Below are 27882 nucleotides of genomic sequence, written 5' to 3'. Positions count from 1 at the left end.
ACTTTTTAACAGTTGTATTCAGTAAGCAGTCATTTACACACATATATTGCTACATTAAGATGTAGATTATTAAAATATCCCAAAGTGGGTGCACATTTTACCTCTTGAAGTTTGTGTCCCCTTATAAAATCACCTCCATACTGCAAAGGTTTGGTTGCCTCTACTTTTTAATCAAGGGTGGTAGGTGGATACTGGCAGCTAAGCTTCTGCATCTCTAACTCACTGTAAGGAACAAGAAAAATATCAAACCCCATCATTTCAGGACTGTTATTGCATTATCACCGCTTTTACTAAGCTGCGGTAGAAGATTCCTATGAGTGTTGGAGCATTTAGCGCTCCGAGCTGCATTAGAATCCTCTACTGTGGCTTAGTAACCCCCTCGTTTACAAACACATAGCATGGGTTTTAGTGCCGGCAGCGGCAGTAACTGCTCTGACGCTCATAGGAATTCTATGAGCGAAGGCGCTGTTACCGCCGCTGCCACCACTAAAACCCCCGGTATGCATTTGTAAAAGAGGGAATAAAAGAAGGCCTTAGAATTTTTAGACAAACTCTCATGCCAAAATTAATACTTTTCGTTATAGAAGAGGTGAGGAAAAATACCAAAATTGTTTTTCAAAAGTAGGCAAATTACAAGGATGCTTGGTTTCCGTTTCCTATTGGCGAGGAGCTGAAATCCTTTCTCAGCTGATGAAACTCCTTTGTAGGTTTCAAAAATGCCCCAGAATTTCCTTGATGGGAAAAAAAAGACTATGACTGACACCCTGATGCAATGCCGTCTGCGGTTGCAAGTGGCACAGGAAGCTGGAGGCACTAAGACCCGGAGGAGCAGCTCCATTTCATTCTTCTACATGTATTATGTGCAGCTCAGCTCTTGCAGGCTCAATGAATCCCACCACCCTGAAGAAACTAGAAAGAGAGAGAGAGAGCTTCATGTTCCAGTCATATCACCAAGGGGATTCAATAGCAGATTCATATAAAGGGAAAAGCTACTCCACCCCTGCCCATATCCTTGCAAAGAGAAATCTGTTTATTGTAACTTGTCTCTGGCAAGGGAGAACTTCCTACTTTTCCTGTGTAAAATCCTAATATTACAAGCCATTACATAAAGATCTGCAGTTTTTACAAAAAAAAAATGCTACTCAATAAACAAATTGAACTAAAAAAAAAAAAAGGCAATAATTTTATATACATATTTAAGCCTTTTCCTGGGGCAACAAACATGGTAATTGTTTTCCTGGCATTTGCTTAAAGTGACCTTATGTCCCGTTTTGAACGGGACCATCCCATTTTTAGGTAGCCTGTCCCGTTGTCCCCAAGCACAGCTTTGGGACGCCGAAATGTCCCGTTTTCAGAGGCCCGCTGAAGAAACATGTACCATAGTGAATACAGCCCTCTCCCCCCGGTACCTTTTTTTAAATCCCGGCGGCTGCCTCCTGTCCTTTTGTCTTTCACCAACGACAAAGTGTTGCGCCTACCTGGTCCCACGCCGCTCACTGAATGGCTGCCATCAGTTCTCGCAAGTCCCATGAGAACTGACAGCAACCATTCAGTGAGCGACGCGGGACCAGGCAGGTGCGTGAAAAGCTCGCGCCTGCCTCGTGCGCCGCTCTGCCGCTGCCGGAAGACATTAGAACAGGAGGCAGCTGTCGGGATTAAAAAAAAGGTACCAGGGGGGTCTAGGGGAGTCCGGGTACCGGGGGGGGGGTCCAGGTTCCTGTCCCGTTTTGAGAAAAAATTAAATGGTCACGTTACATTTGCTGCATAGTGTTAATTGCATGTGTTCTGGACTGCACAGCATTCCCATTTACAGTAGCTTTTCTCAAAAAATGTAAGTCTCCCTCCAACTTAGGAATCAAGGAAACTCTTATATCTTGGCATCCCAAGTCCTCTAAATTTTCTTCACACTTCTACCTCTAACCCTCTGTTGTAGTTCCTTCCTATTTCTCCTACTGTAAACCGTGTCGAGCTCTACGAATGTGGAGATGATGCGGTATTCAAACCTAAGGATTAGATTAGATTAGATTAGTAGCATAAGTATTAATTTGTGTACAAAACCAGAGACATTTGATATGAACGTGTGTTTCAAAGATCAGTTCAGTAATCCACTTTTTTCACAGTGAGATGGTTATTTATATAAAGGAAGTGTGAATTTATTTGTCTAACAATTTGTATGAGTTGGGGGAGGCTCTACATTTATGAACACATGATGCTTTCACTCCATTTACATGCAGTTATATAGGTTATTTTAGAGTTTTTTTTTGTTTTTGTTTTGGGAACGTTGAGTATAAAATAGTATGAAAGACTTTAATAAGTGTAAACAAAATCCCATTCAAAATCTCTAGAGGCTCATGTTTAATTCCCAGATCTCCAATCTGCTTCTGCGATTATATTAAAAACAACAATAATAACAATAGACTGTGAGAACAGACAGTATGAGAAGGTAGGGGTGGGTAATAGCTCTCGGCACGTCTTCGCTGCTTTGCTCGCGTGCGCCCTCCCCCCACACCACGGCTCCTGTAAAGCAATAAACAACCCCTGCCTCAACAACCCGACTCTTTGCATCAGCCGGAGGAGGGCGGGATCTGGAGATGTAACTAGGCAGGATAGAACGTTTGGAACGTGCGCCGGACGCTGATTGGTAGCACGGGTGACACATCAACACCTCCCGATGGGCGCGGCTTCGGCGGGCAGTTGTTTTGATTGGTCAGTCTCGGAGCGGGCCCCCCAGCGATTTGCCTATATAAGAGAACGAGGGGGCGTGCTCTAGCATCTTTGGCAGGTGAGAGCCAGCGAGGTGGAAAGCTCGTTCTGTGTTTCCAGCACTTACGGGTGTCCCGGTAAGTACTTAAGTTGAAGTACGTAAAATAGTCGCCGAGCAAGAATGTTTCCAGGCAATATTTCGGGCTGTTCTGCTCGTCTTATACACGGATTTAGATATGTACAACCAGAAAGCGTGAATCTCTTTTTCATGTGTTTACTTAGACGTACGTAGTGCTTTTCTCTGATTCTCACGTCTGCTACTGTCTCTGTATTTATTTATGGAGCATCCAGGGATGTTTTTAACGTCAACAATTCGCTTCCCTCCCTCCCGTCTCTCCTGGGGGTTTTTTAACCTCTCTGCCAGATGTTGGTAGTTGCTGCTAACTGAGCTGCCTTCTTTGTCTTTTTGTTTTACAGCGCTCTTCGGACGGTACAGCAGCAATGGAAGCCTTGGGAAGCCTGTCCGTGTCTCTCCCCTCTTCCCCTTCCTCGGACGATGCCTCCTTGCCACGGCGGTTCTCTTTCGACGGTAAATGCCACCACGATGGCAGCCTCCCGAGCTCGGACTGCGAGTCCCTCAGCGGCTCGGAAGATGGTAAGTGAGGACTGGCATCGGATCTCTTATAAGCAATAAAATGCGATTTATCAAGCGCCAGTGTGGCGCAGTGGTTGAAGCTACAGCCTCAGCACCCTGGGGTTGTGGGTTCAAACCCCACGCTGCTCCTTGTGACCCAGGGCAAGTCACTTAATCCTCCATAGCGCCAGGTATGGTAGATAGATTGTGAGCCCACCGGGACAGATAGGGAAAAATGCTTGAGTACCTGATTATAAAACCGCTTAGATAACCTTGATAGGCGGTATATGAAATCCTAATAAAACTTTAAAAACTTGAATATTTAGGTAAGGCAGCCAAGCTAGTTAGCATCTTCCTTGCTTTTCGCTTTATCTTTTGTTGAAATTATCATTTGGAGAAAGGTGTATTACTTTTTTGGTTGGGGGTAGGGAACAAATTTTAAAGGATTCTCTCATTAATTAATTTTTTTTTCTTTCTACTTACACAAGTGTGAGCCCCTCAACCCACTAAGCATTTGCCAGTGTAATTAGACTTGTAATTGTGCAAAACTTTTTGTTTATATATTTTTTACCATCTTGACACATCTGTATTGCTTCAAGAATTAAGATACAGAAGGGAAGGTCCTCTGTCCCTCCTCCCCCCTCCCTCCCACCACCACCACCACCACAGTCTTAATGTTTTGGGCTTGTATATTAACTAACTGAAATGCCACACAAAATACCATAACTCAGAACCATTATGCCTTAATTCACAACCACCTGCTTTTCCCTTATCTTGTGATCATAAATTTCAACATTCATAGGGGCCGCCAACTTGTAATATAGCTGAAATCAGTCTAGGGCCACTAATGGAGATGTTGCAGAGGGCATTGTTCACAGCTTCATAGGGGAGAGGAAATCTCGAGCAGGTGATCAGTCTGGGATTTAAATTCTGGTCCTTTGCATAGTAATACACTGAACCTCCACACTGTCTAAACAGATTTCATTAGTACTGTGCTTCGCTTCAGCAGATGTGCTTTCATAATTCATACCAGGTCAGTTCATCCTCTTCCCCCTACTCCTTCATAGGCAGTCACGTAAACTTCTGTGGGATCACACAAACAAATGAAAATGAATGGGCTATTTTGAAAACTACTTACCCTACGAGGAGCCTCTTGAAAGTTGTCAGCTCAACTAACAAAATTTGAGGCAGTGTCAATCGAGAGCTATACACTTGTTCCACTGATTTTCCACTTTTTTCTTTGTTCTGTCGGAAAAATACATAACAACAAAAAAAAAGTAGAAAATCACTGGACCAAGTGTATAGCCTTCGAGGGAGACTGTGGGCTGAGAACTTTTCAGTGGCTCCTCATACGTACACAGTGGCTGTCCAGATCAAATTTTTTGTTTCAAATGCAGCTGCTCACTCCTGCCCTGGGCAACCGCCTAGTTGTTGAGGCCACCCTGTTTCATCTAATAAACTGTATTGCACCTTTAAGGAGAAGCTAGATGACCTGGAGCTGGGAAGGGGTAAAATACGGACCTGACGGACCTCGCGGATCTAAACCCACATGTCCTTAAAAATCTAAAGGCCGTGCCACTTGTAGTTAGTTTCTGGCTCTGACAGACCTTGATGACAATTTAGCGCTGTCGGATCCGTCTCAGCATAGGGAGGGAAAAGTATTAGGATCCGTCAGTGCTACAATGTCATAGAGGTCTGTCAGAGCCACGGACCTCAGATTTTTAAATTTACTGGGGCTGCAGGAAACCAGTTTAAAGGATTCGTTTTAGAGCCGCTCCAGCACTAGTCTCTGGCTCCGACAGACCTCGATAACATTTTAGCGCTGACGGATCCTAATACTTTCCCCTCCCTATGCTGAGACGGATCCGTCAGCGCTAAATTGTCATCGAGGTTTGTCAGAGCCAGAAACTATAACTACAAGTGGCACAGACCTCAGATTTTTAAGGAAGTGCGGTTTTAGATCCGCCAGGTCCCTTCCCCCTGGAGCTGATCACAGAATGTTTTGCCTGTTTAGCAACTTGTAAACATGTTGCTTCTATTGCTGCAATTAGTAATAGCCTGCTTCCATAATTCTTGCAGATACTGATGTTCTGGATAACACCTCTCTGTTGGACTGCGACCTGTTAAATGACCCTGAAGATGATTTGCTCTGTTCTTACCTGCTAAAGAAGATCCAACGTTGCCTAGCAAAAGCAAAAATCAGCTCCCTGAGATGCTCTGGACTGCTTATCCCAAACCAACTCTTGAAACTTGTAGGCCAAGAACTGATGCACCTGTCATTCAGTGAACCCTGTGGGCTGAGGGGGGCACTGATAGATCTGTGTGTGGCACACATGAAGGAATGCCACAGAGTGGGCCAGGTGACTGTGGATCCATCAGTGGTTCCCACCTTCCAGCTGACTCTGCTCCTCAGGCTGGACTCCAGGCTCTGGCCCCGGCTTCAGGGCCTCTTCAGTTCTAGGCCTACCCTGGTGCCAGGATTCATGGTGTTAAAAAAGAAACTGTACAGCTCAGAAGAGCTCCTGGTGGAGGAGTGTTAGTCTAAATACGGTACAGACTGACATGGAAAGCTTTCTGTTGATCAGAAGCTTCTAGAGTCTTCCACCCCACAACCTCTAGTATGAGAGACAAGAAGTATGCTGCTATGGGGGGGGGGAGGGGGGAAATCATTTTCATCTGTGAAGTATATGGTGCTAAAGTAAGGTTAGAAGGAAAAAAAACCCCCGTAAAGTGGCAACTGCTACTCATGTATCCTGGTGTAGAACATCAGATCTTTCTTAGAAATCAGTATGAACAGAACTGGGAGGCAAAAGGTGATAAAACCCTACACTTAACAGTACATAACCTTATTGCTGGAATAATTGTCAGGGTCAAAAAAAAAATGTTAGGAATACCCAAGTGACTGGTAATTATTTACCCCTTCCCCATTCCACCTTATTTTTTTATTACTGACATCTTCTAGGGAGGGGATTGGCAAATGAGGGCAGCGGGTCTGCTCTTGGGATGGCTGAGCGCCAAATGTTTACTGAGCTGCTAGCAAGCTCTGTACCTCACTTAACCAGTGTTTTAAGAGAATTAGAGCACTTGCTTCAGCAGGGGAGCTGCCAGGACAGCTCGGAAACACAAGTTTGCACTATGCAGGTTGAACAAATTCTTGTAGGGGGCCGAAAACCCAAAGCACTGCTGTATGCCTCCTTCATAACTGCTGTGGCAAGCACTGCACAGGTGTTACTTTGGGGACATGAGATCTTCACTCTGTTAGAACCAAGGTCTTGCAAAGAAATGTGCTGCCTTAATTCATGTGTAAAACTGCTGTTTCCTGAATGTATAAGTGCTTTCATTGATATTAAACAAATATGCTTGATGTTCAAGTACACAATCCACACACCATGTGGCCTTTTTTAATATTTTCTAATAAACCAACTTCATTTAAAATGCCTGTGCTGTCTTGTCTTTTCAAAAATAAAGTGGGTATATTTTCTCCAAAGGCTTGAAATTTGTCACATTTTCAGACCTTCTATGCCAGCATTCTCAAACTCAAACCCTTGGCAGGGCCACATTTTGGATTTGTAGGTACTTGGAGGGCCACAGAAAAAATAGTTAATGTCTTATTAAAGATATGACAACTTTGCATGAGGTAAAACTCATTATAGTAACTATAATGAGTTTTATCTCATGCAAAGTTGTCACATAGTTGTAATCTATAATAATAAAATGCTAAGCGCGCATGCGCACTCTTATCCCATGTTCCTTGAGTCCTGATCTGTCGGGATGTGGCCACAAGCGTGCGCATGCGTGCTTACCACCATCTCTCTCTCGCAGCGGGCTTCAACACTTGCAATTACCTGACAAAGTTCATTTTTTAGCTCAAGCTGCCGCCGCGGCTCCTCTCTCGAACCGCACCAGGCGGGGATCGAGAGAGGAGCTGCAGCGTTGGCTTTGATCTAAAAAATGAACTTTGAAAGTGGGCCGGGGACTGCAGCCAGCCGCCGATTGCCTCTACGAGCGAAGTGAGGAGCCGGCCCGGGTGGCGCAAGGTCCATGCCCAATCCTGGCTCTGCCTAGCGCTGGCTGCATGGCCGAGCTGCTGCTGTTGCTGCTCCGCGCAACCCTGGCCTCCCCGCGAGCCCCGGCCTCCTCCACCTCCCACAGATGTGTGCGCACAGACGGGCAGCTGGTCCGCAGACAGGAGGCTGCCGAAGCCGTGGCGGAAACGCATGAAGCTTCCCCGGGGGGGAGGGGGAACGGCGCACGATGGCGAGGAGGGAGTGGGGCAGGCCGCGGCGGCTTGAGGCGGATGTCGGTGGAGGGCAGACAAAAAAGGCCATGGGCTTGAGAGCCTGATCACCAAGGGAAGGCCTGCCTTTGACCTGGCCATCTATGCCCGCATGAGTTATCCAGGTGACTATCAGGAAAATAGCATAGTCTAGCAAAAAAGTCAATCCTAAACCTGTCCAGATAAGTTATCAGGATCGCAGCTAAATATCTATGCTTTTGGCACCTCACTGTACTATCCAGATATTCAGCGGACAGCCACTGATCAAATACTGCTACTGAATATCCAGATTATTTTCAGCTGTAGAGGCTGGCATTAAAAAAAAAAATGTGCAGGCCAGAACGCGGGAAGGGAAACGGGGGTAGGGGAAAGGATGTGCTGTGGCTGCTGCACAGGGAGGTGAGGGGGAATAAATGCTGCTGATGCATAGGGGACAGGGAGAGAGACACATACAAAGAAAGACAGACAGACAGCGAGAGTGAGAAAGAAAGGAAGAAGGGCACAGGGGCAGGAAGAGAGACAGAGAGACAAAGGGGGCCAGGGAGAGAGACAGACAGAAAGAAAGACAGACAGTGGGAGGGAGAGAGACAGAAAGAAAGACAGACAAACATATTCTAGCATCAGTTAGAATGGACAGGGGGAGCAGGCAAGGGGTGGTGGTGGACAGCCAAGGAAAAAGAAAGACAGAAAGAAAGAAATACAGAAACAGGCTAAGGAGAGAGAGAGAAAGAAAGAAATACAGACATACACACACATATTCTAGCACTGTTAATGTAATGGGCTATAAGACTAGTATAGTTTATAAATTTTAACTAAAGTCATATAGTTGTAATATAGTTTTTTAAAATAAATCTTTCCTTAATTGCTTCTGATAATTTCAGCTATACACAGCTGAAAGCAGTGCAACATGCAGAAAGTGAGAAACTTATCAAAGTAGCAACTGCAAGAGACAAGATTTTGGACCAACTATTTTGAGGCCCTCAGTATTATAAAGAGCTAGTTTTTAAGCCCGTTACATTAATGGGTGCTAGAATAGATGTGTAGACTTAAGCATTTCTTTCTTTCAGTCTGTCTCTCCCCCATGTCCAGCAGCACCCCTTCCCTGCTCCCCCTGTCCAGCAGTAGCCCTTCTCCCTTTTACCTCCCCCCTGTCTCTCCGAGGCAAGCTCTCCTCCCTATTACCTTCGGCTCCTTCACAACGCAGAAGATCCGCAGTCATGTTCCAACATGCTCTCTGGGTGCAAGCAGCGTGCCTTGACCCCTAGAGGCCTGGACATTTGCTGTTCGTTGAGGTGCAGGGTGGCTGGGGTGTGGGAGAGGGGAAGCCATTGCCACGTATGCGCATGAGAATGAAACCGCTGCAGGCTCCTACTGCGCATGGAGTCACAGATAAGAACATAAGAACATAAGAAGCGCCATCTCCGGATCAGACCTTCGGTCCATCAAGTCCGGCGATCCGCACACGCGGAGGCCCTGCCAGGTATACACCTGGTTTATTTTATAGCCAACCATACTTTATATGCCTCTCTCAAGGAGATATGCATCTAGTTTGCTTTTGAAGCCTAGGACTGTCGATTCTGCAATAATCTCCCCTGGGAGAGTATTCCAGATGCCAACCACTCTCTGTGTGAAGCAGAACTTTCTGACATTAGTCCTGAACTTGTCCCCCCTTAGCTTCATTTCATGTCCTCTTGTCCGTGTCAAATTGGACAATGTAAATAATCTTCTCTGCTCTATTTTGTCGATTCCTTTCAGTATTTTGAAGGTCTCGATCATATCCCCACGCAGTCTCCTTTTCTCAAGGGAGAACAATCCCAGTGTTTTAAGTCGATCCTCATATACCAGTTTCTCCATACCCTTCACTAGTTTGGTTGCTCATCTCTGCACCCTCTCCAGCAGTTTTATATCCTTCTTTAGGTAGGGAGACCAATGTTGGACGCAGTATTCCAAGTGGGGTCTGACCATTGCCCTATAAAGCGGCATTATAACTTTCTCCGATCTACTCGAGATTCCTTTCTTTATCATGCCCAACATTCTATTTGCCTTCTTTGCCGCTGCCGCGCATTGTGCTGACGGCTTCAGGGTCCTATCTATCAGTACACCCAGATCCCTTTCTTGTACACTTTCACGGAGACACACAGATTGAAGTGCACATGTGCGCTAAGGGTTTTATTATAGCGAATGATTCTTTATGGAAAACTTGTGCCTTAAGTGTCTGGTGGTCACGTCTGCAAACGCTTTCAGCTCTCACCTCCTCCAGTACCGGACACATGCACAAAGCTGAACTGCCTCCAATGGTTACCTTACGTTCTGGAACGTTGCCCGCCTCACTGCTGTAACCTCACACATGCACTTTCATGCGTCTGCATGCAATTGGACTCCACCTCACAATCGCGTACAGATGCTGGAAAGCGCTTGTGTGAGGTTAAGGCACAAGTTGTCCATAAAGAATCATTCTTTATAATACTGAGGGCTTCAAAACAGTGCCTGGCAGGCCGCGAATTTGAGACCGCTGTTCTATGCCGTGAATTCTGGAGTAGCAACAGGTTAAATCAGTGTTTAAAGCAAGCAGGAGCCAGGATCTCTACTCAAAACCATATTAGAACTGAGTTTTGAATAAGAATTTGCTGTAAATCAGCGGTCTCAAACATGCAGCCCCCCAGGGACTATTTTGCGGCCCGCAATCTGTCCTCACCTAAAGCAGGGGTCCCCAATCTGCTTCCCTTCCCACTGCCCTCCCCCAAGCCACCACAATTGGGCAACAGGCTAGCGCCCGAGGTCTTAGCTCTCCCTGCATATCTTCCCCAGCTCGGAGCCGACCAATTCTCGTCACCCGACGTCAATTCTAACGTCGGGGAGGATGTTACGGGCAGCCAATCGCTGCCTGGCTGGTCCGGAAGTTCCTCCCCAACGTTAGAATTATAAACTATAAAGAGTTTTACCTCATGCAAAGTTGTCATTTCTTTAATAAGACATTAACTATTTTTTCTGCGGCCCTCCAAATACCTACAAATCCAAAATGTGGCCCCACTAAGGGTTTGAGTTTGAGACCACTGCTGTAAATGTATTGTAGCTACCCTTGCAATTTTGATATGGTTTGGAAAATCATAGTTCACAATAACATGCTCTTGTAGCCTTCAGTTCTATTATTGTATCAAAAGCAATCACAAATCAGTCTGGCTATAGTATGTTGAGACAAGTTCGTGGTAAAAGAATCCAGTGCTTATTACTGAGATACGGTTTAACAACCATGATATAGTACTGTACAATACATCATTGTCTCTATTGCATGTGTATATAGCAGAGAATGACACGGTGACAAAATTCATCACCGTTCCCGTCCCCGCGGATAACCGCGGGAAATAATCCCATGTCATTTTCTAGTGTCTATTTCAACCTCAGTCCTTATACACCAGCATTCTTCAAAGCAAAGCTTGTGGGTCAGTGGTTGTGGCCATTCATACTCTGATTCTTCCCTCTCTCCTTAAAGAATGACATGAAGATGGTTTCCCGCGGTTAACCGCAGGGACGGGGACGGTGATTAATTTTGTCACCGTGTCATTCTCTAGTATATAGAGCAACAGTTGCTGGGCTGAGCCTCCCCAAAACCCTATAATCCCCTAACATACTCTCAGCTTGGCCTTGTCACAAATCAGCAAAGTGCACAGCAGGAATTTCAAATGTTTCTCTTGTGGCCCTTAGAGCTAGGCTGAGTCACTGGCTCATGTCATAGGGATGTGAACTGGTACCTTAGAGGTGGAATTCTCTGGAACATTTTCCCCTGTCCCCTTCAGGCCCCACACTCTGTGCAAATGTACTCAAACAGCAGGATGCCTGTCCTAGCATGGCAGGAGATTCTTGAAACAAAGGTGTGGACAATAGTTTTATTCCGCATCAAAAAAAAAAAAAGAAAGAAAGCAATGTAAATCAAAGTATATGAGCAAATAGGCTATTTAATGAAGTTTATTAACCACCTTTTATGAAGAAATTCATCGATGACTTTAACAGCCTGTGCCATCTTTAGAAGGGACTAAATATATCAGAAGTATCCAAATCAAAATTTTAGTGAATGAGAAAGCGCTTTCACATATTTAAAATATCAAAAAAATGTGACCTCAGACAGCATAGAAAAACACACCCAATACCACTGGACTATCACAGGTCTCCCCCAAAACGCCACTCTTGCTACTAACAGGAACTTATGACAAAACAGTCCTCTTTTCTATTCACTGTCCATCTTCAATGGGCTTCAATAGCACTGCATACGAAACTATGTGGTTATACATTCATGTATTAGGTAAGTAAATATTTTTTTTCCAGCACAGCTATCTGCGTTGCACTGTGTCTAAGTGGATGTTGAGAGTGTCTCTGACATTGTAGCACATGTGGCGTTTTGGGGGGAGATCTGTGATGGTCTAGTGATATCGAGTGTGTTTGTTTTCCTACACTTACTGAGGTCTCTTTTTTTCCTCCCAATTTTTTTATTTTTATTTTAAATTTGGGAGCCTCTCTCATTCACCAGAATTTTGATGGCCTTTTAGAGAGGGAGGAGAACCTTAAACAAAGCCCCTCTGTCCAGAGAAGCTTAGATCTTTTTATCAATCAGATTTTTTTTTTCACACTGCTCTAGTGACCCAGAATCCTCATAAAAAAAGAGAAACACAAGCTACTTCTTATCGCCTTCCTCAGTTACTTTCTGTCAGGAAAGGGAAAACAATTGTCTCTGGTTTCTTTGCTGCCCTGTGTGGCATCCTCTTGGTGCTCTGCCATCTTCAAAGAAAAACCAGCAGCAGCCAACATGAACATGATCAGAGCTGTGTAAGTACACACGGAGAGGCCTTCTTGCTCCAGGAAGGACTGATAGATGAGAACAGGTGACTGCTTGTTGGACAGCTCACATTGTGATCAGGCAGTCTGCACGAGGAGGGCAGCATCCTATGGTGTGTACGAGAGCCTGGTATCTGCATCTTTGCTGCCAATAATAAGCTTTAGAAGGGAAGAAAAACAGGATGCAGTGAATCCTAGCACAGTTATTCCCTGTCCATCTCGGGCTAGTTCATATTCCTGAAACTGCAGTAGGTTGCCTGCCAGATCCTCTTGGATGCCAGCCCAAGTCAGAAGGAACACTGGCCAGGCTTTTGAGGCACTGAGTGAATATTAAACTACTAGAGGAGCCTTTGCTTCTTTGCAAGGTATTCTATGTTCCCACCTGATCTCTTGGAACAATTATACCGAGATTCTAAGAACAGGAGCCTGGTTCTCCAGGGAAGCTATTCAGATGAAGCCCAGCATATGAAACTCAGTCCTACAATCAATCACTTCAAGGACAAATGGAATGGGAGCCTGGGCTTTGAGCACAACCATTCTGAGAATATTAGCTTGGACCACAAAAGTGGTTATTCCAGAATAGAATAGGAGTCTAGGAGCCTGGGCTCCAGCCCCAACCTCATCAAGCCTGAGGCTCTGGGGATCCCATGAGTAGTCATTCAAAAGAAAATCCTCAAATATTTGTAAAGAAATGTAAGTGGGTAAATGAATAAATTAAGATGAGGGTAATACTTTTGGTTGTGTTTGTACAGAGTGATACAGTATACATCTCTCTTCTTTTATGAAGTCTGTGTGATCTTTGGAGAAATATTGTACTTAGATGATACCACTGCATCTGCCCATGGAAATAAAAGCCAGAGTTATTAACGGGTGCTAGAATAGATGTGTCTATCTTTCTTTTCTGTCTCTCTGTCTCCTTAGCTGCTGTCTGTCTGTCTTTCTTTCTCGCTCCTTGGCCGCTGTCTGTCTGTCTCTCTGGCCCCCTGTCTGTTTGTCATTCTTTCTGTCTGTGTCGCTCCCTGGCCCCCTGCCTATCTCTCTCTGGCCCCCTGAGCAAACCAAGATTGCTGCCGGCCCCCCTCCCAACACACCCCTCCCCCCAAAGCAGCCCCTTTTCCCTCTCCCCCTCCACTTCCCTGTGCAGTAGTAGCAGCCGGACACCTCGCAGCACTTGCTTCTCTAACCATTGTGCTACTCCTCCATATACCTTTCCCCTTGCCCTGGTGTAAAAGTTTTACAAAGACAAAACAGAAAAGGTAAAACTAGAGCAGATAGATTAGAATTGTTGATCAATGTGATGGATGAGCTTGTTTTTGAGTGCAAATTAATTCAAAATGTGGCTCGATAGCCAACAAGCAAAAACACACATTTTAACATTCACATCTGCAGTCATTCTCTTTTTTATTAAATTTAAATTCTGTCAGAGCTGAAAATCCAAGTTCACAAAGTTAAGAAGACCCAAACAGTAACAAAGCCTTGATTGCTTTGTGCTCAAGAACTAAAATTACTTGGCATTAGTTTTCAAGGACCAATCACATCAAAGAATGATGCTTGTCTAGGCAGTTGTTATCTTTACACACACAGATACTCATAACATTGACAGACTCTTGCATATGCGACATACTTGTCAACTATTCTAGTGTATACTTATGAAGGGGATTTTTAAAAATAAAGTAAAATTCTGGAGTCTCCCGTGGCACACCTGGAATCTCTTCGGGCCTTGGCAGACAGTTTGAGAGACACTGCTCTATTGCCTCAGGTACAAGCTTAGCTGGTGAGCCCTCCATTTCATTCCATCTTTTCAAATATGTATTATTGGAATTGAGCACCCATGCAATTTTTAATGGGTGCCAATTAACATCTACATTGGTTGTTAACACTCAATTATTGAAGATTCAGAGCTCGTTATTCAATTGGCTATACACTCATCCTGCACCAGGAGTGCTATAGGCTAGATTCACTAAACTCTTTTTTTGGGGCGATCCGGGTCCGAGTCTTGCTGGGCGACTGATTCACTAAAAAGTCCCCATGCAAATGATCTGATCGGACACATGAACACAAGCGAACCTACAAATCGCTGCAGAGCGATCCAGATGCATGCGCAGACCATCCTCTCTGCCTGGAGATGTAATCCGCGCATGCGCTTGCTCTCTGCACAAGCTTAAGGTCAAAACAGAAAGGGGGGGGGGTGGCTGCACTCGCTAGCCTCACGAGAATCATTTCAAGGGAACAGAACACGCTTTACAGCCAGACTAGAACACACCTTAGTGCATCCCTACTTTAAACCCACGGGTTAAAAACACAGGCTTGAAGAGAGGCAGGGCGGCAGAGAGCAAGGGTGCTTTTTGCACAAGGGAGATGTTTTTTATTTTGATGGTTTCAGGGCAGCAAGGCTGGGATTTCAGGGCAGCAGAGAGCAGGACAATTGGCAAGGACGTGAGCAACTGGTCCTCAGCAGTCGCTTCTTATTGGATCGGTCAGCCCAATCGGTGTTCCTTCTTCTGTTTAGTGAATCACTGCCTTCCTACTTTGTATGCCATTTCCTCTTATTTGCATGTGCGGATCTGATTAGGCAGAAGGTTAGTGAATCGGGTCGGAGAAGGCTCGCAAAGCTTAGTGAATCTAGCCCTTTGTAATTTAATCAGTTCCTTATACTTTGTAAACTGTATAAACAACTTGCCTTCAGTTTAGCCTCAATTTATTCATCCTGCTAGAACTATACCAAAGCCATAAATCAGGACTCCAAAAACTAATCAAAAATATTTTAAAAAAATATTTTTTAAAAAACATGAAAAATAATAAAAAAATTTTGTTAAATAAATTACATACGTAATGAAGGAAGTGCTCAGAACCATAAAACTTTTACTTAGTGGAGGCAAGATTGCTAACTGGCAGTAAAGAAAGATATTCTTCAGTATAACACAGTAAGACCACAATAGAAAAAAATATTAATTTAAAGGTTTTTTTTTCTGGAGAGCATCTATGGCAGTGGTTCTTAAATCTGTCTTGGGGGACTCCCAGCCAGTCGGGTTTTCAAGACATCCCTAATGAATATGCATAAGATTTGTATGCCTGTCACCTCTAATATATGCAAATCTGCCTCCTGCATATTCATTAGGGATATCTTGAAAATCTGGCTGCCTGGGGGTCCCCCAGCACAGTTTAAGAACCACTGATCTATGATATAACAAAGGAAAATATCCATTGAATGAATGTGATTTCCTTGAAAGTTAATGAAGAGAAGAGCAGGTTACAGATCAGGTTAGGTCAGTTTTGTGAACCAGTTGTTTACTTAAAATAGATATTCCTAGCAATGTGAACATAGTCTGTTTATAACGTATCATTAGTTAGCTGCTTTGGCGTGATAGTTTCAATGGTTGTGATATAAAGGTACAATAAAAATTAGGGGGTCCTTTTATCAAGGCGTGATAGGGGTTTAACGCGCGGATACCATGCGTTAAACCGCCTGCCGCGCTAGTCGCTAACGCCTCGGTTTAAAAGTTTAACTTTAGAAAAGGTCCCATATAGGATAATACTCAGTGAAAAAAGTAATAAGCAGAAAATGAAAAACACAAAAATGAAAATGAAATCAACTGGTAAAGCATTTATCCACGTTTTCATGATGGAGGATATGATCTCAAGTGAAAGATTCAGTAAGTTTCTCATTTGAGAAGCTAGCTATGTTTATCCCCATTGAAACATTGGATAGGTACCTGGAGGACAAAGGGATTGAGGGGTACAGATAGGAGTAGAGGTAGGTTATAGGGATAGGAATAGAGGTAGGTTATAGGGATAGGAATAGAGGCAAGTTATAAAATTAATCAGGGACCACTGCTCAGGCAATAGGCCTGATGGGCCGCCGCGGGAGCGGACCGCTGGGCGAGATGGACCTCTGGTCTGCCTCAGCGGAGGCAACTTCTTATATAGGAATCTGTTCCAAAATGCACCATTTCAATTGTGAAAAATCATGATGGTAAGTGTGATTGTGTGTCACCATTGGAGTAGTAAGTTTCCCTGTATTATGACAACTACAATTAATCTAGTCCTGATACTACGAGTGGTACAGCCCATATATATAAGACCTCAATGGCAAGATATGACATATACCACAAACTTAGACTCACAAGAGATCCGTGATCTAAGATAAGTGGATTTTTTTGATGAACTTTTCACAGTACAAGTAGTGCTATCAACTTCATATTGGTGCTATGAACTTTTAAATTTATGGAATTTCTTGATTTTTCATTTTCACTTCTTATTACTTTTTTATAATTGTTTCATTTTTGTCCTCCCCCTTGATGGTAAAGTTATTAAGGTATTGATTATTTTTTATGTACACTGATTGAGTGTTAATATTTATATGGACTATATGATGTATGGGGCAACCCTCATTAAGTTTGGTGCTAGACATCTATGAGGTACTGCCCAAACCTATAGTCCCTGGTCCATTTATAAAGGCTCATACTGATGTCCATTATTTAAGTTCCAAGCCTTTACATTTCCTTCAAAGGAGAGGACTGTAGCCAATTCTTGATTTATATTCCAAAAGAACACAGAGAATAATTATTAAAAGCTTTTTTAAAATAAATATGTTTCCTGAAAAATTTTGAAGTTTTGCAGTGACTTTTCTAAATATAACGTTCAAGGAAGACTTTTCCAAATTGTGGGTCCAACAACACTCAAACAGGATTCCCTGTTCAAATATCTTTATTAATTTTAAACAGTACAGTAATCACCCATTAACATCTTCACCTATGCTTTTTGAAGATGCTTTTGCAGCGCAACTGTCTTTTTAAGGATGTTCTCTTTTAACCAAATAGTAGAATTTTCTTTCTGACCAGCCTTTCTGCTCAGAAAATCTGCTGTGTCCACCCTGCCTTTTGTTTTATCCTTATTTGTTCTTTCCTTTCAAAAATATTGTAGTTCTTCCCCCTCCTTTTTGTGCCAGTATACTCGTATGTTTTAATGCTTAGTTGTCATTGTCATTGCTGGTTTTGTTTTTGTTCTGAGTTTTTTTTTTTTTTTTTAAAATAATGTCATTTTAATATTTGATGTCTTTTTATTATTCTGTCTTAATTGTCTTTACCCCACTCAAATGTTTTATGAATGTTATCAGCTTTGAAACTTTGAAAAGGCAGGATAACAAAATTTAAATAAACTTGAAACCTCCCTTCCAACAAAAGTACAACCCTGTCCTGGAGGACCATCAGACCAGTCAGGTTTTCAGGATAGCCCTAATGAATATACATGGAGCAGATTTGCATGCCTGGCACCTCCATTATATGCAGATCTCTCTCATGCATATTCATTAAGGCTATCCTGAAAACCCGACTGGCCTATTTGTCCTCCAGGACAAGGTTGGGAACCAGTGAATTAGGAGATCAGGATTAAAAAGAGAATTGCACAGCATGTAATCTACAAGAGCCCAAACCCTCTGAAAACATGGAACCTTACACCACCTGACGGCATATGGATCTGGAATGGCCTTGTTGTCGTCCTCCTTCCCCACCCTTCCCTTCCCCACTTAATTATAAGGCCCACACTGTACTTAATGAACAGAGCTTACATAACCCCTGCTATAGTGACAACAGTAAATGGACCACAGACACGTTATTGATGGTAAAAACCATGCCGCAGTTTTGTATATTGGGAAAACAAATAAATATGCAATCAACAATCGATTCACCTCCTGAGCTACAATACATTGCAATCGACCAACTCTGAATTGTAATCCCCAGGCCCTGCCATGTCAGCTATAACCTAGGAGGTAGGCATGTACCTCCATGCCCTCATTCCATGCTGTCTGCCTCAAAGAATATTTGCTCACCTGAGTTCACTTCCCCCTAACTGCTCATCCCCCGATGAGCCCGGGGAGGGGGGATGGGAGAGTATGCATGGACCTCCAAGACACCTTTTAGGATCACCTGACCCAAAGCATCTCTTTAATTTGTACAATGTGAAGTTTTTATTAATTTGTTATTTTATTTTATACAATTTGCATTATAAGCTGCTTAGACACATTGTAATTTGCGGGGCATCAGAAAATAATAAATTTGAAGCTTGAAACTTGATGTAATTACAACTTGACACAGCGCAGCTGTAACAGTAGGGAGGAAAACCCTTTGCACTTAGGCATTAATGATAGGGAGGAAAAGGGAGACCCTACCAATGCCTACGTTAAGTGCAAAACACCATTTAAAAGACCTTTTAAAAGCCTTTTCAAGGTGCCTAAAATATGGCACCGGAATCACGTCTAAGGAGGTGCTATATGATACCTAATGCCACTGTAGGCATGGCTAACACCAGAAGTGGCGTTGAGTGTCATAAAGCGCCTTTGTATGTATGATTCACGTCAGAGGTAAGTGCCAGAAATTTAGGCCTTGAAAACCCTGGCCTATATTTCCAGGTGCAATTCTCTAAATGGCGCCTAAGCGTGATTGACACACATCTGGCTCCATTTTTCTAAGAGCCAGCTGATTTAGACTCCCTTTATTTGATCAGCCCCTAATTCTATAATGGCATCTCAGTGCCCAAGATGGCATTTATGTGTCAGCATTTAGGCATATCCACTTATGCCATGTCAAAAGCAGGCGTAAATATGAACAGCTTTACATGTGGTGGCACTTTAGCACATAACTTATAGCAGTGGTCTCAAACTCGCGGCCCGGGGGCCACATGTGGCCCGCCAGGTACTATTTTGAGGCCCTCAGTATGTTTATCATAATCACAAAAGTAAAATAAAACAGTTTCTTGATCCTATGTCTCTTTAGCTATAAATTACAATTATTATTAAGACATAGCCAAAAGTTAAGATTATAAACTATAAAGAGTTTTACCTCATGCAAAATTGTCATTTCTTTAATAAGACATTAACTATTTTTTCTGAGGCCCTCCAAGTACCTACAAATCCAAAATGTGGCCCTGCATAGGGTTTGAGTTTGAGACCACTGACTTATAGTATTCTGTAAATTATTCATGTAAGTGTGGAACCCACCCATGCCCCCCTTTCAACAATGCACTCAGCAAATTATGCGCCTATGTTATAGAACAGTGTTTCTCAACCTTTTCAAGCCAAGTACACCCTAAGCCTAACAAATACCAATCAAGTACCCCGCCCAAGCTCCGCCCCAGACCCACCCAAACTCCACCCTTGACTCCACCCCTATAATAATAGTATTAATTGTAATGCAATTTCTTCCATCCATTTTTCATATACACACAATATAATCTTATTAATATATAATGGTAACCACAAAATTATAAAAATACAAAAGCACACTATACGTAGAGAAAATGTTAATTATCTTTTATATTTGGGTTTTTTTCAAAGAGGTCAAGGCAGATGACTTTAAAATATGCAATGTCACCTCAGTAACAACTATAGAAAAATAAACAAATATACACTTCCCCCTCCTAATCTGCGGTTTCAGCATCCACGGATTTGGTTATTTGCGATTTTAAAATTAAAAAAACATTTAAATTTTTCAGGCTAATTTAAGCCCTGTAAGCCCCCCCCCCCCCCTTAAGCCTTACCTGGTGGTCTGTGGGTTTTCGGGGCAGGAGCGATCTTCCCACACTCCTGCCCCATGCAGATCGCTTATAGGAAATGGCTGCCTTGAGCTCCCGTCGTGTTCACAGATGAGCGCTGTGTTACAAAATAGCAGGAATCCGCACCCAATTTGTGCATCAATTCTCAGCTAGAGCAAGTCCTCACACCCATAATTCAATGCTGAATTCGGTGCTCAAAAGTTGAGTACCAAATATGTCTCTTAATGCTATTCGATAGTGTTCATTCTAAAACACCCTTTATAAAATAGGATTGAACATCGAATTTTATAAGCACTGAATTTCCAGTGTCATTTATAGAATCTTGCTCTTGGCGCCTAGCTTTCATCAATCCGCTATAGGACGAGAGAGTTTGTGCTTCAACCTTAAACTTCCCATTGAGAAACAACTTAAAAAGGAAATTTTTCTAGAGAGATAAAATGAAAAAATATTTATTTTGTGGCTTAGATGATGCATAATGTGCTGGTAACACTGGATTGGGAGAGAGAGGGTCTGTAGGGTTAATTTATTGTACAGTATGGTGACTAAGGATGGGAGAAGACGGCCAGGAGTAGTTTACCATCAGTGTATGATTCCCAAACTGAAACCCAAACTGAAAGGTATTACTGACTCATGATTTGGCGATTAGCTGTAGCCTAAGGCACCAAGGTTCACACCCTTCCAGCCTCTAGTGACTGAAACCTGTAACAGGGAAGTTCCCTGAGTCACCATGAGTATAGAGGCAGATCCTCATACACACATTAGTTTAAAAACAGGATATGAGGTGGGGCTAGATACCCTATTCTTCATATACTGCTTACCTCTTTTTTGGGTTTTTTTTTTAGCCAGGTGTTATCTTATGTAATAGACTAGCAGAAGGAGGTGAAGAATGATACATTGTCAAATCTGGATCTGAAAACACCTTTCTAAAAATACACATGCATTATTCTGAATAAAAATATCCTGCAAATCCTATTCCAACCTAACAAACTCAGTATCTGTATTGAATAGTTCACATGCAGGTGGACAGCGCTGCAATATAAAAAATCACATCCCTCAGTTTCAATGGTTTCAAAAATTAGCAAATTCAGTGTATCAAAATTAATTAATTAAAAAAAATATTTTCGAAGGAATAGTTCATGAAACACATTTGGACACTGAAAGTCTTTTGTTACCACAGCAATACAACAACAAATCCATACCCTTTTCATAATTGCAACAACATTTTAACCTTCCATCTAAAAATTTTATCAGATGGCTTCAATTGAAGCATTGTATTGAAAACTCTACTATTTATGACTGTTAGGGCTAGATTCACAAAGCCAACCAATCGTGTACCGATCGGTTTATGACCCCTTTAGGATCAAATTTCCCTCCGGCCCCATTCACTAACCTCTCCAGCGATCTGCTTCGAATCTGTGCATGCAAATGAGGAGAAACGCATGCAAAGTAGGCAGGTACACGATTCACAACACAAATTTCATGATCCGACTGGGCTGGCCGATCAACTCCAGAAGCGACTGCTGGGGACCAGTCGCAGACCATGTTTTTCCACTCTCCAGCGCCGCCCTGCGCTCTGCTGCCCTGATCTCGCTGCTTCAGGGGCTGCAGAAGCCCTGGGGCCGGGATGGACTAAAAGCTCATGAATAAAAGATGCCACAGTGCATGGCCAGCAGCCAAAGAACCATTATTGCAATGACTGGACCAAAATAAGCTGGGATGTGATGTAACAGCAAATGAAAGGTAAAGTACCAGATCCCAGCTCTGATTCTAGTTGAACTGGAAGTCCAATAACAAACTGCTAAGCCCAGAAAAGGGAACCAGGAAAATAGAGATCACAACAGAGAAACTCCAAAATTCCTCTCGCTGCTCAGACTGATCTCTGCTGCCTTCCCTGCAGTGCAAGCCTGTGGGTTTAAAGCGGGGCTGCACGCCGCAGTGCAGTCCCGCTTTAAACCCGCGGGCTCGCACCATAGGGAAGGTGGCAGAGAGCAGGAGAGTCTGGGCGGCAAGATTGGCTGGAAGGGGAGAGCAGGAGAGCCAGTCTGCAGGAAGGAAAAAGTACAAAAAAAAAAAAAAAGTTGCGGCTGGACGAGCATGCGCAGACCATCTACAGATGGTCTGTGCATGTGCGGGGATCGCACAACAGCGATCCATGCCGGATCCATGCCATCCTCCGAATGCCCCCATCTGCATATATTAGTTTTAAGAATTCGTCAGATCTGCCCTGGATCGGGCAGGTTCATGAATCCAGCCCTTAGTCCTGAAACTCCAGCTTTTCTAATAAAAAGCAAATGCCCTTATTTATTCAAGACATATAGCAGTGTCTCTCAAACTGTGTACCGTGGCACAGTGGTGTGCCCAGAAGACAGACATTCACGAGAGATTGCAGAATTTTACATTATTTTTTAAAATTCCCTTCATAAGTATACACTAGAATACAAGAAATTTATTAATTTTATTTATTAAAAAAATGTATATACCGCATACAACTATGTGGTTTCCATATCACAAACATAAAATTTTGTTTCCCTGTGATTACCACTTATAACATAGACATGTTCGTCACATACGCAAGAGTCTGTTAATGCGTAAGGATACAACCGCCCAGACAAGCATAATTCTTTGACATGATTGGTCCTTGAAAACTAACAGCAAGTAATTTTATTTTTATTTTTTTTTATCACGAACTTGGATTTTCAGCTCTGACAGAAATTAAATCGAAAAAAAGAACGACTGCAGATGGTGGATGATGAAATGCGTGTTTGCTTGTTGACTATCGAGCCGTGTTTTGAGTTAATTTGCACTCAAAAACAAACACATCCATCGCATTGATCAGTTCTATTCTATCTGCTTTAGTCTTAATGTTGTTACAATTACCCATACACAACTTAAATAAATAACTCTGAAATGTAATTTTTTGATGGTTTTGCAATTTTATAATTTCAATTATAATATGCCTCGAAAACATTTTCTCCGTTTAGTGTGTCAGAGCTAAAAAAACAAAGTTTGAGAGACACTAACGTAGAACCTCAACCATTTATAAAATCTTGTTATTTTTTCAACCATTCCTGGATGCTCTTTTCACTCAGCTTTTCAGAACAATTAATCTAAGCAGATTAGAAACTGTTGTGCTTATCCTCATCAGGACATCACCAGGTGCCACCCTGATGCTTGTGGAGCATGAAAATGGCACAGGCCACTGAAGAGCAGATTTCTGTTAGAACTGTACTCCAGTGTCACACCAATTCACAAAAAGCATAAATAAGGCTTAAACAGCAGAAAAGTGAGTTTAGAGGAGAATTTCTTAAAATATCAATACATAAATAACAAGAACTGTGGGCTGGTTTGGTAGCTCACTGCTAGCTCGAGTCTAGGCCATGTAGGAGACCTGGTTGAATGCCTACCAGGCCTCTGTTCCCAAGGAGAGAGGGAACAATCAGAGTCTGAATGGGTACAGCCATTGACCCTCAAGCTAGTGTAGAAGGACTGAGGCTAAGATAACGAATGACATGGGATGGTTTCTCATGGCTATCTGCGGGGGCGGGGACAAATTCTGTCTCTGTGTTCATCGCTTTGAAGTATGATTAAGCAATTAATCAAACTCTAAATAAAACTTGAAACTCTAGGGAGCTGGAGTCTACACAGTCACTCTACAGTGACATCTAGAGGCCAGACAGGGTAATGTTAGTAGAATTCTGAAGTGTTCTCAGTTTGTGGCCCCAGGCCCACCATTATGGCTGAGCTCAGTTTGGAGGAGGATATAGAAATAGGCTCATAGTGTCAGATCACATCTCTAATGACACATAAAATCCAAAGGAGTAGGAGGAAATGGCTGGTATCAATCAAGGGCTATGTGTATGTTGGGGGTACAACAGGCATGTGATGTGTGGGAGGAGGAGCATCAGTTATAGGCGGGGTGTCTGGGATGATGAAACAGTGTGGTTGTTTGAGAGAGTGACATAGATCTGAGGGAATGTCTGGTGTACAATGGGGGTGTGGTATGAGGGGTCTGAGTGGGTTCTGATCTAAGAAAAGTATATCCACCTCAGACATATACAAGGGGTATAAGCAGGGAGGGTGTTTAGGGTACAGTGCAAAATTCATCCTTCCCACCCCTTCCCATCAATTGCACCTTCCTCCTACTTCTCTTCCCCTCTCTCTCTTCCTCCGAAGTCATAGATAAAACCACTATCCAGGCAGGGACACTGGGTGGAGGTGAGCATGGTGACACTCAACTAACCTCCAGCAGTGTTGCCAAGCCACCTCCTGATCTTGTTTTTCAACCAGTCCATACAGCCCTAACAGCAGAACTGACAAGGTAAAATAGTAAATGATGGCAGATAAAGATCCAAAAGGTCCATCCAGTCTGTCCAACCATACAAGCTCTATAAATTTATAATTTAATTGGTCCTTTTTCTTCGATATTTCTGGGCCAGAAACCCAGAGTTCTGCTCGGTAGTATGCTTAGGTTCTATCTACTGGAGTCTCTGTCAAAGCTCACTCCAGCCCATTTAGATTTCAAATATTTTATTGGTATTTTGAAATAAACAAGGAACAGTAAACAAAAAAGAATTAAGAAAGAACAAGGTTAGCTAAGAACAACCTCACAATGCTTATGCATCCATTGTAACAATACAGAATCAATATATATTAATTTGCAAGGAAGTTCTATTTGGGGTAGGTTCGCAACCTGGAGAGGAAAAGAGAGAGATAAAAGGATAGAGAAAGAGAATAATAATATCTTAGTGTAAATAGAGATATGTATCATAGATATTCAATAGGTCCCCGGCAGACGTGAGATAAGGGGTGCTGCTGGACAGGAAAAGAGACAGTGGGGGGAGAAAAAGGAAGGGAGGCCATTGCTGGACAGGGGAGAGCGAAAAAGGAAGGGAGGCCTACTGCTGGACAGGGGGACAGGAAAGAGGTGCTGCTGGACAGGGGGGAGATTAAAAAAAGGGAGAAGGGCTGCTGCTGGATAAGGGGAGCAGTGAAGGGGTGGTGGTGGACACAAGGAAGGTAAAAGGAAGGGAGAATAGGTGGACAGCCGAGGAAAAAGAAAGACAGAAAGAAAGACAGAAATACAGAAGGAGAGGAGAAGAAGGAGAGAGAGAGAAAGAAATAAAGAAAGACACACGCACATATATTCTAGCACCCATTAATGTAACGGGCTATAAAAGACTAGTAACATAATAATTTATTGATATACTGCAGTACCTTAGGAGTTCTATGTAGTTTACATAAGAAATGACCTAGAAATTACAAAAATTTCTAAAATAAGTCTATTTTCAATAATTTCCTGAACTGCTGGTAAGAGTCAGAGCTAACAGATTTACAAACTTTTTATCACAAGAAAAGATAGGGGAGTCATTGAAAATAGCTCTTGCATAAACAACCCTATACCGATGGAAAAGCAAACAAATTACAATTACATCTTGGGCGTTGTGAATTAATGAATAAAAAATGATCCAGGCAAACATACATTTGTAGGCCCCCTACCATGGACCCTACTACTTACTTCTTTTTTAACCTTTCCAGTCATATTTACTTTCCTTGCCTCCCCCCCCCCCCCCCAATCTTCACGCAAGGTTTCCTGCCCCTCCCCCATTTCAACTCTCCAGATCAGTGTCTCTGAAACTTTTATAGCTCCGGCACACTAAATAGAGCAAATGTTTTTCACGGCGCATTATAATTGAAATGATAAAATTGTAAAACCAACAAAAATTAAATCTGAGATTTATTTAAAGTTCTGTAAGCTCCGTATGGGTAATTGTAACAACGGTGAATTAAAATAGAACAGAATTGCTAAGCATGGAATGGACGTGCTTCTTTTTGAGTGCAAATTAACTCAAAATGTAGCTCCAGTCGACAAGCAAACATGCATTTCATCATCCACATTCTGCAGTCATTCTCTTTTTTTCTTTAATTTAATTTCTGTCAGAGCTGAACATCCAAGTTCAGAAAGATAAGAAGATTCAAATGGTAACAAAGCCCTGATTGCTTTGTTGCGCAAGTTAATATAACTACCTCATAAAAAATAAAAATAAAATGACTTACCGTTAGTTTTCAAGGACTAATCACATCAAAGAATGATGCTTGTCTGGACGGTTGTTTTTTTATTTATTCAATTTTCTATATCGTTCTCCCAGGGGAGCTCGTACATGCATTTATTCAGGTACTCAAGCAGTTTTCCCTCTCTGTCCCGGAGGGCTCACAATCTATCTAACGTTCCTGGGGCAATGGGGGGATTAAGTGACTTGCCCAGGGTCACAAGGAGCAGCGTGGGTTTGAGCCCACAACCTCAGGGTGCTGAGGCTGTAGCTTTTAACCACTGCGCCACAGACACTCATAACATTGGCAGAATCTTGCATGGGTGAAGTACATATCTATTCTAGTTGTATATTTACGAAGATAATTTTTAAAAATAAAGTAAAATTCTGGAATCTTTCATGGCACACCAGGAATCTCTTCGGGGCACACCACTGTGCCATGGCACACAGTTTGAGAGACACTGCTCCAGATTTACAGACTAGGGGAAAATGCTTGAGTACCTGAATAAACACGGCATAAGTGCCACACTGTACAACTCTTGTGTAATCCGCCTTGAACCGCAAGGTAATGGCGGAATAGAAATCACTAGCGTAATGTAATGACCACGTCACACCATTTCTACGAGCAGCACACTTGTTACCAATTACACATAGAATAACTTTTAAAATTCTACTGTTAACATTTAAAATTCAACAATCTAATGTTCCAATATTTTTGGATCGTCTCTTGATACTGTATTCCCCACTCAGGGTGCTTAGATCAACATAAGAACATAAGAACATAAGCAATGACTCTGCTGGGTCAGACCTGAGGTCCATCATGCCCAGCAGTCCGCTCACGCGGCGGCCCAACAGGTCCAGGACCTGTGCAGTAATCCTCTATTTATACCCCTCTATCCCCTTTTCCAGCAGGAAATTGTCCAATCCTTTCTTAAACCCCTGTACTGTACTCTGCCCTATTACTCCCTCTGGAAGCGCATTCCAGGTGTCCACCACTCATTGGGTAAAGAAGAACTTCCTAGCATTCGTTTTAAATCTGTCCCCTTTCAACTTTTCCAAGTGTCCTCTTGTTCTTTTATTTTTCGAAAGTTTGAAGAATCTGTCCTTCTCTACTCTCTCTATGCCCTTCATGATTTTATAAATCTCTATCATATCCCCTCTAAGTCTCCTCTTCTCCAGGGAAAAGAGACCCAGTTTCTCCAATCTCTCAGCGTATGAAAGGTTTTCCATCCCTTTTATCAGACGTGTCGCTCTCCTCTGAACCCTCTCGAGTAACGCCATATCCTTCCTAAGGTACGGAGACCAATATTGGACGCAGTATTCCAGATGCGGGCGCACCATCGCCCGATACAATGGCAGGATAACTTCTTTTGTCCTTGTTGTAATACCCTTCTTGATTATGCCTAGCAGAACAACATTTACTGACTATCCCTTCTTTAAAAGTAATAGGGACCAGGAGATCTACTATTTTCTCGGTTATAGCACCCCAGCTCTGGAACAATTTACCAATTTACTTCCGCAATGAATCCTCTTTAGAAAAATTTAAACGTTCTTAAAAAAGTTTCCTGTATAAGGATGCATTTCGGATATAGATAGTGTAACTTTCCAATCATTAAATCTCATGATCTAAAACTTAGATTTTAATTAGACCTAAGCAGAGGTCGCAAACGTCTCTTCCTTCTTTGCTATGCTTATTTTTGCTTTTATATCCCTTTTTTGTGTTTTTCCATAAATGTTTCTTCTTTTTCTTTAAAGATTGCACTTCATCCCCCTTATCAGTTATTTATTTGTACGTATACACTTTTAATTGTATAAAACTGTTTTGTCCCCTATTTTTAAAATGTTTT

At 42.6% G+C, this 27882-nt stretch overlaps 1 protein-coding gene across 1 annotated transcript; it reads left to right on the top strand.

The window, feature by feature from the left end:
• The first annotated feature begins 2775 nt into the window (after nt 1-2775).
• DDIT4 (DNA damage inducible transcript 4) lies at nt 2776-6776 on the top strand. The gene is made up of 3 exons (XM_033940208.1): nt 2776-2840; nt 3181-3358; nt 5417-6776. The coding sequence occupies exons 2-3, from the start codon at nt 3205-3207 to the stop codon at nt 5875-5877; spliced, it is 615 nt and encodes a 204-aa protein (XP_033796099.1). The 5' UTR covers nt 2776-2840; nt 3181-3204; the 3' UTR covers nt 5878-6776.
• Nucleotides 6777-27882: the final 21106 nt, after the last annotated feature.

Source organism: Geotrypetes seraphini, chromosome 4 (genome assembly GCF_902459505.1).
Source record: "Geotrypetes seraphini chromosome 4, aGeoSer1.1, whole genome shotgun sequence".
Classification (NCBI taxonomy): Eukaryota; Metazoa; Chordata; class Amphibia; order Gymnophiona; family Dermophiidae; genus Geotrypetes; species Geotrypetes seraphini.
Note: the sequence above shows the minus strand (reverse complement) of the source record. Positions and strands in the feature narration are given on the sequence as shown.

Bases quoted from the DNA above. Each gene is read 5' to 3' on its own strand.
- DDIT4 (XM_033940208.1), top strand. From the start codon at position 3,205: ATGGAAGCCTTGGGAAGCCTGTCCGTGTCTCTCCCCTCTTCCCCTTCC. The intron at 3,359-5,416 runs GTAAGTGAGGAC...TAATTCTTGCAG, and splicing joins CCTCAGCGGCTCGGAAGATG to ATACTGATGTTCTGGATAAC.